Here is a 14925-nt window from a genome sequence, read left to right as displayed (position 1 = left end):
CTGCCCCTCACCAGACTGATTCTGGTGTAGGCAGTCTGTCTTGTTGCCCTTACTCTGAACCGTCTTGTCCTTCTAAAGAAAGGCTGCACTGGCCCCAGTGCTCCTTGCTGGCAGGCTCTGGGGCTTCTTGCAGCGTTACGGTTGTGGGTTGTGAGGCAGATGAAGCTACAGAGCAAGACCCCTTGCGGCCTCAGTGATGACTGGCAGTGGTATTGGAAACCACCAGCACTTCACGGAACTTCCAGCTCCTGATAGCTTGCTAGGTCCTGTATAGTGATCTGCTCCTGCGAGTCACCCTCCTGGTGACCAGGCTTTCTCCCGGCACTGGGTAGTGTTCAGATGCCTGCTCTCAGGGCCCTGTGCTCCAGCGTTGCAGCTCAGGCTGGAAGTGCTAGATCCCTTGTGGTTTTAGCTGGAATTAGCATGATTGGCAGTAGAAATCCTTACCCTTGGGGATCTCTTAGCATAGGATAGAAGTGATGCTTCAGGAAGTCTGTTTCTGGAGGATACCTTGTTGCAGTGCTTTGCCCTTTCTAGTTCGTTTATAGTGCCGTGAAAAACAAACGTTTCTTTTGGGCAAAATCGTCTGCAAGTGCTGGAGCTGTTGCATCATGACATTTACCCTACGTCAGTTGGTACAAACTGGTTGAATGCATGTGGTTCTGTGTAGCTGTGTCTTTGGGTTTACGTAGTCCCATGTAGATAACACTGTATACTAGACCAACAGTTCTCTGTGGTCATCAGTGGCTTGTGGAGCTATGTAAGCCCTCTATGATTTCAAAATAACAACAGTAAGGGTGTGCAACGAATCCCAAAGGTTGACAATGGCACTAAGAATGTGGGAAACAATTCTCAGGCACTAGGAAACTCTTAGAAAAACTGCCTGGGTTTTGTGCTATCTGTGCACTACAGTAACTGTCTGCAGAAGTCGTAGGATGAGGCTAAACCATTCTGTCATGCCTGGTGTTTCAAGCTATTGGTACAGCATTAGGTCTGAGGCAAAGTGGTTTCTGCTTGGTAAACATTTCCTTTTTTTTTTCTTTTTTAATGTGGGAGTTGTGATTAACATTATGCTGTGACTATTCAGCAGGTGTTAGAACAAGTCGTTTGACCCAAGGTGATTACATTGGAGATCCCTCCGTGCCCTTGCTTTGGCTAGAGCGAGGCTTTGCGTGTCCCCTGGGATCTGGCTGTATTGACCAGGCCCCAGTCTGAAGGAAGTTTTGTCCCTGCCTGTCTGAAATGGAATAAAGTAGGGTGAGGGACTTTTCAGATGAAACTTTGATATAGGAACAGCTCAGCTCTGTTGTTTTGGGGTGTTTTCTGAAGTGTTGTCTTTTTATTTTGTGTCAGCTTCACTCTGTCTTTAACAACTGAAGGTTTTCCTTTTGTCTTCTCTCCTGTTGACTCCAAGTATGTGCCTAGGAATCTCTCTATCAGGTAATGCAACCTGGGATGCAATATCTTATTTAGAGAGGTTTTTGCGCTGGGAATGGCTCAAAGCAATCGATTTGTTTAGTTAAATAAATAAATAAATGACAGCTCACTCTTCTGGACAGTTGTTGACTTGTGCTTAGATATTAACAATGTATGTAATCAGTATTGTTCCACACAATTAGAATAGTCAATATTACGCTTACAGGCAAGAATAGCATTTTAATGGCATTTGAATTTAGTATTCCAACTGTTTGTTTTGTTTGAGGCTCTGCTTAGAGACCAGTTTTTCCTCCTGGGGTTATGAAGTATATTGGGGGGACAGGACTTTATTAGCAGGAGCATCTACTGCACTACAAGCAGCAGTTATTTAAGGGTGACTGAAAAGAGTTCCTTTTTCTAAACTCTGACATACCACCACGTTCTAGATAATGTGTTTTTCCATGTGGAATTTGGTCATCTGCATTTGTAGGTTATAGTTGGCTGTGAATTTCTATATTTTGGAGTCACAACCTGAAAAATGCTTTTGAAGTATGGTCATGTTGTCCAGATTATTGCAAAATATTAGCGGAAACGTAACGACTTGATAATAAATTTAAGCGTGATGTGTTGGGAATGTGGTGTGTGTCCCGTCCCGTCCGTGTCCCCCGCTCCCCTCCCTTCCCCCTCACCCCTTGTGGTTTTCTGTATTTCTTTTTTCCATATCCCTTCTTTTTTACTTCCATGTAAGCCTAAACCGAGATTGCCTTCTAGCTAAATGTGGCAGGGGGATGGAATTTGTGAGATCAGCTGATGCTCACAAATCGCTAGATGGCAGTGCCGCAGTTGCTGTCACCGAAAGTGCCTGTTTGCACTGGGCTGTCTGAGTTTCCTTTGTGTTTTCAGTGCAGTAATACAAAGCGTTCTACTTGGCAGGAGGACATAGAAGTCACTTCCTTATGAAATTAGGCTGGATTTCAGCAGGAGTTGCTGCAAATGTTGTGTTTGTGGCTTGGACAGTGGAGAATTATCTATTACTGTTTTTTTTAAGTCACTGAAAAGAGCAGCCACTTCCCTACCCATCTGGCATTGAGGATTTGCAGGCTGATCTTACTGGGGAGCTTTTTCCCTGGATCTCCCGTAGGGGAGGGTAGAAACGTTCACTGGAAACTTTGCTGAGGCCTGAACATTGTTTAAAAGTCCGTGGGTTGGTTGGGTTCTTTGCCTTCCATGTTCTTTCAGCCCAGTGCTTTCTGGTTTCTTCCGTGTAAGTGGTTTCAGATAGGCGGTTCAGATGAAAGTATTTAACCACATGTCCTGTAGGATCAATTTTAATTGTCAGCAGTTCTAGATTCTTTCAAGATGATGAGCTATTTGCTTCCAATTACACCTATCATAGTTTTGCTTTTCTCTTGTGAATTTTCTCTTTCCATCTCTCATCTTTTTCCTTCACCTTATTATTTTTATGCTTTTTCATGCAGCATTTGCAAACTACACCTGGCTTTTGTTGAGAATTCGGTGTATAGCAAAGTGTTACCTGGGCAAACTTCTTGTTCATCCCTGCCAAGTCAGGAGTTCACAAGGAGATTGTTGATTGTGTGAAGAGTTGGGTAAGCTAAAGGGAGAAGGATGATAGGGAGCATTTAGGCTTCAGGCTTCTCTAATTTTTGCAGGTTTGGGCTTGCTATTGCTGTTCAATGCTTGCTTCACTTTTCAGTTTGGTAATAACAGTAATTTTCCCTCTTGTCCTGGTTTTGGTCAGGATGGAGTTAAATTCATTTGTAGCAGCAGATGGAATGCTGATGTTGTTAATTGCTGTCAGACAGTCAAGGACTTTCTCAGCTCTTCATGAGAAAGGAGGGGCGAGGCCAGGACAGGTGACCTAACTGACCAAAGAGAGTATTCCACGCCAGTTACGTCCTGCCCAGGATATCGGGGGGCTGACGGGAGGAAGGCCGAGGGCGGCTCCGGGACGCGCGGTTCTTGGGGGACGGTCGGGTTCTGGGACGGCTCTGGGTGGCACGGCCTGAGTTGTGGGTTTGGTGAGAAACTGCACTGTGTATCAACAGCTTCATATATTTTTGCTCTAAAGTCCTGTCAGCATTGTTAGACTGTATCTTTCTGTTATCTTAGTAAACTCTCCTTATCCCAACCCACGGGCCTCTTATTTCTTGGTTTTGGGGTTATTTGCCCCTTCCTTTTCCCTTCCCTTACCTCTTACCCTCCCCTCCCCCCCTTCCCTTTTCCCTGCTCTTTTCCTTTAAGAAGCAGGCAGCTGCGTGGATCTCGGCTCTCAGCCGGGGTGAAACCACGACAGAGGTGAAATCAAGCAGCAGCTGAAAGGAGCCTTGATGAAAGAAAGTGTTTCTGGGAGGGTTTGGTCAGTGATTACAGATGTTGCACAGTGGGAAATTCTCTCTTTGTTTGCAGTGTATAATTGGAAGAAGAATGACTTTAGAAATACTTCTGCGAGGAGGAACGTGAACTCCCGTAGGTGAGTGAAAAGACAAAATCTTACTGCAAATTCTTCTGCTTAGTGAACTTTAGGGGAGGGCTGTGTAGCTCCTTTCTGAGGGATGCTGAGATGTGCTCATTCGTCAAGGTCAGTCTGTTCCCCACCAGGCAGTTACTGACCCTTTCATCCTGTCTGCAGAGAAGCTTTCAAGTTAATTGAAAAGGTACTCAGAACCCACAGTCCCTGGGTCATCAGAGGTTTTAGGAGGTGTGCTGCACAGGAACCATACTTGCTTTCCGAGTCTGGGCTCAAATACCTTATCTTGAGTTACTTTATTTCCTCTTACAACACATACTGGTTGTAAGAGGAAATACACTTTCTCCTTTGTGATTTCAATGCTTTCATTTGCTTTTGATGCTCCTTAGCCTGTCCAGACTAACACTGGCATCCTACTTTTTGTATTTTTCAGTTTGGTCATAACAGTAATTTTCCCTCTACATTAAACATAGCTGTATACACATTTTAAACATCAGTGAGGGTTTTTTCTTTTTTTTAGAGGAACCCCCCCTGTATTTTTGTAAGTGGAGTTCTTTATAAATACCTGTGAGTACTTTTACTCAACACATTACCTAAGGCTTTTCCTCTGATACTTGTTAAATGTAGTAAGCTGTCAGTCCTCAGTAGCTACTGAGGTAATGGATATGATGGAAAATATTTTCCTGCCAATTTTTCAGACATAAATTCCTTTCTGTAGGGTTTTTATGTTATTAAAATGTCCTTATGGAATTGCTACCTCAGGGAGTGGTACAAACAATCTCGGTCTGGTTTACCAGACTTGGGAGGAAGCAGGGGGTTTTAGGTGACTTCCTCTGCACTGAAGACCAAAAATCTCCAGGTGTTAATCTTAGTCTTTCATCCTCTCCTTTTCATCTCCTGAGGCCTTTCTCTTAATTTAGGGGGTTTTAAATAAGCACATAGCTTTACTTTTCCACAAGTAGTGCACTGTGCAGGTGTAGTCAAAGATGCTGAAAGATACTTTCAATGTAATGTGGCCTTCAAAAGAAAAGCCAAAGTTTTCAATTACTGTCACTTCTGATACTCACCAGAGCAGTACGAGACCTGGATTTTACAGGAATTGTGTGCAGTGGAGAACTTGTTCAGTGTAAATGAATGTCATTGTACTTCTAGGTAGGTTGGAAGTAAATTTCCCTGGTTTCTTGTGGCGTGTCTGGAGGTTTCTTTAGCTTCTCCTTTAAGCAGACAGGGTCATAGAGTTCAGGTCACGGAGTCTGGAGCCCTAGGCCCTTGCAAGCTCTGCCACTATGCCTGGTGTTGGAGAAAGTGCTTGCAGTCAGTTTGATGGTGGGTCAGGAGCATCTGGGGCAGTGCTTAAGCTGGAGAGGGCTCCAACTTCAGGGGTAGTTGTGGTTCTTTACGGGCAGAAGGGGGAGACTTCGTTCTCTGTCTTGCTTCTTGCCACCTTTTGCATCCTGTCATGCATCAGCTCTGAAAAGAACAGGTCCTTCTTGGAGTTACTACAGCTCAGTATTGCAGCAAAGACTATCCCTATTTCTCAAGATAAGCTTTTTCTTTATTTTCCTTTCTTTTTGTCTTACAGCTTTCTGTAGCTGAAGGAAAATGGTGGAAGAGAGTGGAATAGAGACAACTCCACCCGGTACGCCCCCACCAAACACAGCAGGGGAGACTACAGCTGCTACCACTGCTGCTACAGGTAGGTCATTAGGTACAGAAACTTCCTCAGAAACTCAGTGATATTTATTCATGTCTTTTTAAAGCACAGCAGTTCATCCAGAGGTGTTGGGATCAACCTAGAGAGCTCTTCTCCAGGCTGATGGGAAGAATTTGTTTCTTTCTCATGGCAGTATGGCATACATCTGACAGAGAGTAGTGTAAATGTTTTTATTATTCTTGAAACTTTTTGATGAAGTCATGTGGATGCACTTAGGGTTTTTAAGGACGTGGGGACAGGGAATACTGGCCAGTACAGTGCACAGTGAGATGAGCAGCACAGAAGGGAGTTCAAACAAGTCTACAGTCTTGTGGGGGATAGTGAGAAACGTGGACGATCACTTGGATTTTACTATTGTGGGTGGTAATCAGAGCACTGAATCTGATTTTTCCAGAGTCTGAACCCCATGTGCTTGACTACCGAATGCTCAGTTTTCTGACACATCTGGTAACATTACCTTGAGTCACACTAGTGCCGTGGACTCCCGAGTGGAGCGCTCTTAGCCCCAGGAGGATGTGCTGGGCGATCCATTGGGTGCAGGAAGAAAATACCAGAGCATTCCTTTATAATAGTTTTATCTAAAAAAAGAAGAAAAATCAAGCTTTACTCATATTGAAGATACTTCTTGGCATATATTTCAGAAACCACCAGAGACGTGGTAAAAATGTCTGTAATATTAAATGCAAACAATATGTTGACAAATGGATTTGTCAGGAAATTCTGTTGGAAGGAGACATAGAAAACATTGCTGATGATTATAAGAAACAAGCATGAGAACAGATCACAGTATGGAAGGTTTGCTGTACAGATGTTCCTAACGTGTTTCTGCTTATGGTTTTTGCTAAATTCTGTTTCAGTAATGAAATACAGAAAGAACAACTTCATTGTCAAATGCTGAAGGAGGGCTGTGCTGGAGAAGCTGCATCCTCAACAGTGAATGATTTCTTTAATAAAAGCCATGTTTTTATTAAGACTGCCTCAGAGTAACCATTGATGGAGTGATTGCTTTGACTAGGCTAAAAATGGATTCTCGAATAAGGTTACCGATCTATTTCCACCCATGACATTTATTGACCGCCTCATTCATAGGCAAGTTACTGCAGCAGTGAAAGTGGAGCTGGTGCACAAAGGGCTACAGGATGCCAGCAGTGTGGTTAATTTTATAGAAGTTCTCTTTAAATAGTAGGGGTTGTTTTTAGCTGCACCTTGTAATGGTAGAGGAAGTGACCGTGAAACTTTTGTGCATCGCACAGAGGTTTGCTGGTTGTCTTGTGGCAAGGGATTTAAATATGGCTTCAGCTTTCTTCTTGTACCAAAACAGACTTGCAGACTCGCTGACATTTTCTGTGATGACAAGTGGCCATCAGCAGTGTGCTACCCAGTAGTTATTTAAAAAAACCCCAAAACACACTTACAGTTTGTCCCTTCAAGATAAAGGTGGTGTTTTAAGGAGGAGTGATCTACTTCTTTGTAAGAAAGTCATGCGTTTGAGAAGGTGTTTTGAAAAGTGGAATTTCCTGAGCTATGTAAAAATCTTCCAGATGAATTAGCTTTGGTGGATTTTGAGCCCATTTGTTAAGAATACCAAGGTGCAACACCACCTGATGATTTTTCCAGAAGAATTGAATGACATCAAGGAAGATGAACATTTGCTAGCTGAATTTCAAGATAAGCCTTCATATACTTGATGGCTGGGAGACGAAAACAAATAGCATGGTTTTGTAAGCACATCCAGCAACACCTTTTCATTTGGGTCTGTGTGTCTTTGTAAGGCATCTTTTCCAGGTGTGACAACCATTAAAGCCATGATTGGAATATAGAACCAGACCTTCAAATTGCTGATGATAACCCAAGATTGTAAAAATGATGAGGCTTCTGTAGTGACATTGCTCACACTACAATATTATTAATGGTATTCTATAGTGTGCTAACCGTTAATAACATAACATATTGTTTTATGAATATACTATTCAAATACTAATTTTCAGTGGGAGCAGAAGAGTTTCTTGATCTTTATCTCATCCTTTTAATATTTCTGTTCTGTATGTTTTAAAATCTATGGAATATACTAGGACAGTGGCCCATGTAAGTATTTTGTAGCTATGTTGGGGGTGTGCATGTTCCATTTTTTATTGACTGGTGTGCGTGATAAAGTTTGGAAACGACCTCCTTACGGTAACTTGGCACGTCACTTGACTGTCATCAATGTTTAGGCTGAGTGCAGTTTCACATCTGAGCTGATCCAACAGCTTAGTGCTGTAAAAACCAGTGTTTTCTGTTTCTCTGGCTTAATTTTCTGTCTAAATTTGGTTTAGAGAACAAAATTGGCTTATCCAAGGATCAGCTGGGGGCCAGACTGAAACACAGAAAGCAGAGGGTTTAGGAGCCTGGGTAGCTGGGTGCCAGGGAAGAGAGGGCTGCCTGGTGCTCAGCCCATCTCATAGACCTGTACCTCTGCAGTAAGTCCCAGCCTCACAGGTCCCCTGAGTGCATTTCTTAATCTAAAGAGGGACACTTCCTGCATCTTTGTTATTCCTGTGGATGAAGCAGGAAGAAGCGTGCTAGCTGGAAATTTCTGAGGCCCACTTCATCTGCTACAAAATGGGTAGTCAAATGTTGACTCGTCTTTTTAGCTGTGACAGATAGGGTCAGAGAAGAAAAGAGATTCCAGGCTACTATCTCCAGAAATTGAGGGCAATTGGTGGTGGTTGCAAACTCAAGCAGAACTAAACTTTTTTCCTTTGAAAGGAGAAAAGCAGACTTGGTCAAAACTTACTTGTAAACTAGCTGAACAATTACATACCTGAATCTCTGAGATGAAGGCTCGGTGTTTCTAAAATTCCATTTGTCTTTTTTTCCCCTAGCTTTGTCCAGTCCCCTTGCTACACCAAGCCTGTCATCTTCTCCTGAGTGCTCAGCACCTCTGGCAGCTGGAGCATCTCCACTTCCTCCTCCTATGATGACTTCATCTTCTTTTCCACTTGTGCCATCTGCAACAGTTTCTACTATGGCGCCACCTCTAACTCCAGCCCGACCTCCAGTTGCCCCTTCGTCTTCTGTGTTGCAGTTCTCTACAGCTCCTTCATTAAGCTCTACTGCTGGCTCTGGTCTTCCTGCACCTCCTGCTGGTCCCCCGATTTCAGGATTTTCCATGTCTTCAACGTATGATATCACCAGAGGCCACGCTGGTCGAGCACCACAGAGCCCACTGATGCCATCATTCTCTGCACCTCCCGTCACAGGTAACCTTTTGTATATAGACCTTTGTGCTTGTGAGACAGGATGAGGGGTCTCCTGGGTGGCTACTTCAGCAGTCTGCTAGAGTCCCACAAGTTCAGCTTCTTTAGTATTCTTGTGACACTTAATTACTGAGTAGCTGCGCTCGGAGGAATGGAGAATGGCCTTTGAAGTACGATCACGGTGTAGGACAAGAGTCCTCTTCCACAGAGTTCTGCTAGCACTCAGGCTCACAGAAAAGTGTTTGAGAGCAGTATTTTAAAATGTGCCCAGGAAAGCCCAGCTGACCATTTATTTCTGTGTTGCTGCTGTTCAGCTCAGAGGCAATTTCAGCCATTGTATTTCCACGGAATGGTAAGGTATCTCAGGCTGTAATCTCCTAATGGGCAAGTTTTTGTTCTGAGAAGCTCGCTATCTGTAAGAAGTCGTCTGTCACATGAGAGTAGCTTCTCTTTTCTTGCTTCTGGCTACTAAATTGCATCAGGACAGTGAAAAATACTTGCCTGCCATGCAAGCGAGTGCTGTAGTTGCTGAACTGAGGTGATTTTCTACTAGCCTAATGGAAACTTAGCTCTTCAGCAGCAGTTGGGCCAGGCTTTAACCATTGTTTGTGACATGTCTTTTAAGCAGTCTGTCCAGAAAGACCTATGGAAATTTGAAGACAATAAAAAGCACCACTCTTAAGCTAACATGTCTTTGTTTAATTTTACACATAAGGTGCAGGTAGGCTCGGTTCTATGAGCAGATATTGTTGAACTCATTCACAGTAGTTGCCTCTGCTAAACTCTAACAAGCAGGATTGTTCTGGGGCCTTCAAGAAATGAAAGGAATCAGCCCAGTATTATTCTATTCTTCCTGTTCATTTTCCTGTAAAACAATTGCATGTTGCTACGGCATAAGAAATGAAACGCAGTACTTGTGTCTTGTTTTTCCCTCTTCCTAGGTGTCTTCGCAGATCCTATTACTCAGCAAGCAACTTTCTCTTCCCCTTTGGCTCCTGGAACTGGTTCTGCAATCACTTTTCCTGAGGAGCTTGAAGACCCCAGAGTAGCTACTGCCCAAGGTGGAACACCTGCTGGAGGGCTGTGGGGGTTTATAAAGCTCTGTGGTTTTGTATGTTACCTTTCAGGAGGAACTACCATTTTTTGTTGTCTCTAACAAGATACAACTTTTAAGGGCATGTTGCTCTAGGTCCTGTCTTTCCTCTGTGCTCAGTTGCAGGTGGCTGTTTTTAATAGGCGCGTTTGCTGAAACTGTGCTTCTTTCCTTTCCAGAAGAGGAATGACTACATAAATGCAGGCGTCTAGGTGCTCGTGACAGGGAGATCCTTCTACCTTAGAGGTTTTGTCACATGCCCTTAAATCATGGGAAATGTCAGAACCTCTTTGATTCTTTGTACATCCTGGTTTTTTTTATCATTTCCTAATGAACTGAATTGGTTTTTTAGGGGATGCAAGTCCTGCCTGTTCTAAACCAAACAAGTCTCCTCAGGGAGAGGGAAATAAGTGTTTCTTCCACTGAGGAGGGGTTTCTTAAGAGGTGTCTGTGGTATTTTGTAGGATTTTTCTATTCCGCTAGAGGGCACGGAGTGTATAATGCAGAACAGATAATCCTTGTGGTGCGATCTAATTGTAGAGAGGAAATAAGCAGCAACAACTGACAGCATCTCATGAGCCTGTAACCTTTTTGGAGCTGTGACATGCTACATCTGAGTAGTGTCGTGAAGGCTGTGGCAGAAAGATGCAGGGACTGTGTGTGAGCTCTGAGCTGCCTTCAGGAGCAACACTACTATCTGTACTGTGCAATAGTAAATCGGAAGGAAGAATCAAGATTGACGTCCCAGTGGGACTGGAGACTTTTGGAGGGGCTTTCAAGGCCTTTTGAAGAAGAAAATCTGGAAGAATGAGTTGTGTGTGACGTGGCAGAGGGAGCCCTCCCTTACTCCAGTCATCTTGACAGTGCTACAGTCTTAAAGAGCAAGATTAATCGTCCATCAGTATGGTGAGAGCAGAGTTGTCGTGCTGCTTTTTTCTAGGGCACGTGTCTTATAATCATAAAAAGACAGCTTCTTTGGTCTTCAAGTGAAAATGTCTTCCAGTCACCATATTCCTCTTGCTTTTTTGCGATAGAAGGTAATGTTCCAGAAGAGAAGGTTTTCCTTGTGACATGATTTTGTAGCCCGTTTGAAAGGGCAGTAGTGAATTAGTTGAGAAGCCAATCTCATCCACGTTATTGTTGCCTGTATACCAGTAGGTTCCAGCAAGTGACCTATGTCTGTTTCTGGAGAATGTGTATGATTGACTTCAACCCAAATGTAGATTCTTTGATTGGAGTATTAAATGTTGTACGTGCTCTGTGTTTTCCATGACCTCTGAGAATTTCCTAGGTGGAAGAATGAGGAATCATTAGTTGTACTGAAGCTGTCAAGTGTTGGATGTGTGGAAGCACATGTCAGAGTCAGGTTTTTAAACATCAGACAGAATCTGTGAGGCTTAACTGTCATTTTTTGCAGAAATGCAAGCTGGATTCTCTGTTGAAGTGCATACACGGCAGTGCTGCAGTTATCTCTGTTTCTGCTCTTGAAATCGATTGAACTACTTTTTGCTCTGCTGTTCTTCAGAAATCCAACACCATTCTTTCAGATGTCCCTCAAGGTAGATAATAGGCCAGTAAGACCTTGTCAGTGTTTGTGCTTACATTTAATGAACTTTTAGGTCTGTCAGCAGCTCCACCTGGAATTTGGCTGGAGAAGATAGAGCGTTTTTTCAGCGTTGTTTAGAATCTACTTATAAATTGAGGAATTTCAGCTCAATTTCAGCTGTAAAAATATTTGTTAGTAATGGGCCATTCAAAAATAGGTCCTCTTGTCTGTAAGGTCATAAAAAAGAGGCTCTTCAGTTGGAGTTGTCACAGTTTGAGTCTAGCTACCGAGTCTGATGATAGCTGTAATTAGTATTTGTTAAATGTTCAAGACTTCCCGTCCCAGAATAGGAGGAAATCAAGTGTGTTGCCCACCATCACTGGCAGGCCTGTTTCTGCATTGGTGCGTGAGAGGATGGCGGTGATGATATTTGGCCTTTGCTGTATCCGAAAAGTCACGCACTCCTAGTCACGTCTTGCAGCATTTGTGCTGGCGAGTGAGATGCACCAGGCATTACAAAGTGTAAATGTGGTAAGAAGACCACGAAGCAGCTTAATACTTGGGTTTTGTTTGGTTGGGTTTTAACTGTGCTATTGTGAGTTTCTTGGGGAAAAACGAGAAAATGATATGGAAGTCTGTTTGCTTATGTTTAGGGTGTAGCTGAGAATCCCATGGTGAAGTCTGTTCTTGATAAACCCAAACATTCAGTGGAGACCATGATTACACCGCTGGACCCTGGCATGGTTCCATATATCAGTAAGTATTTGTGACAAACCATTAAGTAATGCATAGAATGTTAGATTAATGTAACAGCACTTGAAGTTTATCTGGAGAGTGTGTTAATTCTGTCACAGTTACGTGGTGATTTCTCAGGTGCGTTGTCCAGTGAGACTCTCACTCTGCAGGCTGATTTTTTTATGTGCGTCTTAAGGTTCATTTACTTGTGTATTCTGCTGTAGTTTAGGTAGTAGCATAGTAATACCCTTCAGTTCAGGTTGTGAGAGATGAGCAAGTTACAGAGAACAAAACGGTGACAAGTCCTTGTCTGTAATCTGGAAGTCACATACTTTTTTCCCTCCCTGTTTCTCTGTTTGAGGGAGTGATATGGAATTGAGTTTAAAATATGCTGTATGTGTTCTGTTGGATCTGGTGATTAAATCCCGGTGTGTAAGGTATCGCACTGAGGGTCGACAAGCCGAAAGGTAAGCGTGCTCACAACGGTGTTTACATCGCTTTTGAGGCTTTCTTCTGACTTTCAGCTGTTCTGCTTTTCTAGCCCAACAGTATTTATACTATTTTAGGAAGCTCAGCAAACTTGAAGCAGTTCCTGAAACACTTGGGAAGAACATTGAAAAGGCTAAAACAGTCTAATAAAGTCTCAACTACCAGAAGGGAGGTTGTGGGGAGGTGGGCAATGGTCTCTTCAGCCAGGAGAGAGAAGATAGGAGAAGGGGAAATGGCACAAAGCTGCGCCAGCAGAGGTTTAGATTGGATATTAGAAAGAAATGTTTACTGAAAGGGTTGATGATCTACAAAGGTCTCTTCCAGTCGTATGATTCTGTGATTTTGTGAAGTATTGCTGAGCATTGAGCCTGGAATGAAAAGCATAGTATCTCAGTTAGAGCTTTAAAATGAATAGGAAGGAGCAGCATTGTGGTAGTCACAATTTTGTGTTTTACTAAAGTACAACCTGTGGGCTACGCTGCAGGTTTAAAAGTAAGTAGTAAAGTACCTCCAGCACAGAGAAGGGCAATGGAAACGTAGGATGAGAGAGTGGTTTGGTTTGGAAGTGACCTTACAAATTGTCCTCAGCAGAGGGGGCTGAAACTCTCTGCACTAGACCACACTGCTCAAAGCCACATCGAGCCTGACCTTAAGCACTTCCAGGGATGGGGCATTGACCCAGAAAAATCTGATTTTCCCTAAGGGGAATGTCAGTCTGTGGCATTGGGAGACTTCTCCTTTTCTTGTTTTTGGTGTAACTTGCCGCCTGTTCCGTTAGATCATTCTGAAGCTGCTTGTTGGAATAGCCTTTGGGGTTCTTGTGCAAACGCGGTCACAGCAGTGAAGAACATTTATGTCCATTTTCTTCTAAAGCAGTTGATTGCCATCACATCTGGCATGCATTGTGATATGACTGTAGTTTGAAAGTGTATCAGGCATTTGTTCTTAGTCTGTCACTAGCACAGTACTTTGGGATGAAAACTAAACATGAGAAATTGAATAGGAAAAATGTAATCAGAAGTTAAGAGAGCCTTTGAGACTGGGTTGTCTCCCAACTAATTCTGTAGGTGAAAGACAGGTTGATCAACACTTGCCAAGGATCTTCCTGAACAGCTCCATTCTTAGATTTAGTATGTAGGAATTCATTGTGCAGCTTTTCAAACAGCTGTGCTGGCCCAGAAGAAGAGTTAGCAAGGGTTGTTTCACCACCTTTTAAAAATACACAGTTGTTCCTTGTATCTAGGTGGAACCGTCTCCTTGGCCAATACCTAAACCCAGTGACACCAACTATTTTGTATTCTGTTTCTTCAATGTAAGCAAACCATTTCCTCCATAAAAAGGGGGTATTTTCTCCTAACTGCTGTGGCAGCATTCACAGCAGAGTGAAGCTTATCCTCATAGCAATGTATTAGCTGAAACAATTTTATATGGAGGTAAAGGAGAAAAATAGACATGTTGCTTTACCTGATTAGCTACTGCAGCGTAGTGGTAATAGTGTTTGTATGGCAACTCAGAGTGAGAACAGGGTTGGAGTAAATGATTCCTTAGCTGGATAGGTACCAGAACAGAGAGGGTCTCTTCACTGGACAGAGTTGGTCCAAAGCTCTGAAAGGATCAAAGCACAACAGATCTTAAGATGCAAAAATGTTGATGTGAGTAACAGGATATATTCTGATACTTTAGTGAGTTTTATCATAGCTTGTGTTACTGTTTGAGATTCCTGTTTGGGAAAGGCTATGGTGCTTTTTCATGACTTTTGTTTCTTGTTTTTCTACTGTTGATAAAAAGAGTAATTTTTTAAAATCGCTGTTTTCTGTTTAACTTGAAAATTCTGCTCCACAGGGGTTTTTTGCACTCATCTCTGAGTGTTGTATGATGTGATTGAAAGAGAATGTTGTCTAACAGATCATGTTCCCATGTAGGGAGCCCAAGAAAGAATAGACAGCTTGCGCCGGACTGGAGTAATCCATGAAAAACAGCCTGCTGTATCGGTAGAAAACTTCATTGAGGAATTGCTTCCTGACAAGTGAGAACTTGAAATATATCCCTGAGGTGGGGAGAGGGTTGTTTCTCATTGACTCAAAGGGTCTTGCTTCCAGTGCTTTAAAGAATAAAATGTCATTTATATGTAGACACATATAAAATACATGAAACAACAGGAACCATAGAATTCTTTAGATGGGAACACAGGCACTACAGTTTTTC

General features: G+C 42.9%; 1 protein-coding gene across 1 annotated transcript; it reads left to right on the top strand.

Moving 5' to 3' along the window:
- Positions 1-5506: 5506 nt before the first annotated feature.
- On the top strand, positions 5507-14750 carry LOC311203726 (protein PRRC1-like; the record flags this gene model as incomplete). Its single annotated transcript, XM_084278484.1, has 6 exons — positions 5507-5612; positions 8483-8860; positions 9799-9956; positions 12150-12252; positions 13205-13212; positions 14643-14750. The coding sequence occupies 6 exons, from the start codon at positions 5507-5509 to the stop codon at positions 14748-14750; spliced, it is 861 nt and encodes a 286-aa protein (XP_084134610.1).
- Between the last annotated feature and the right edge of the window lie 175 nt (positions 14751-14925).

This window comes from Gallinula chloropus (genome assembly GCF_964237585.1).
Source record: "Gallinula chloropus genome assembly, chromosome: Z".
In the NCBI taxonomy this organism is placed as follows: domain Eukaryota; kingdom Metazoa; phylum Chordata; class Aves; order Gruiformes; family Rallidae; genus Gallinula; species Gallinula chloropus.
The sequence above is the reverse complement of the archived record's forward strand: the minus strand, read 5'-3'. Positions and strand labels throughout refer to the sequence as shown.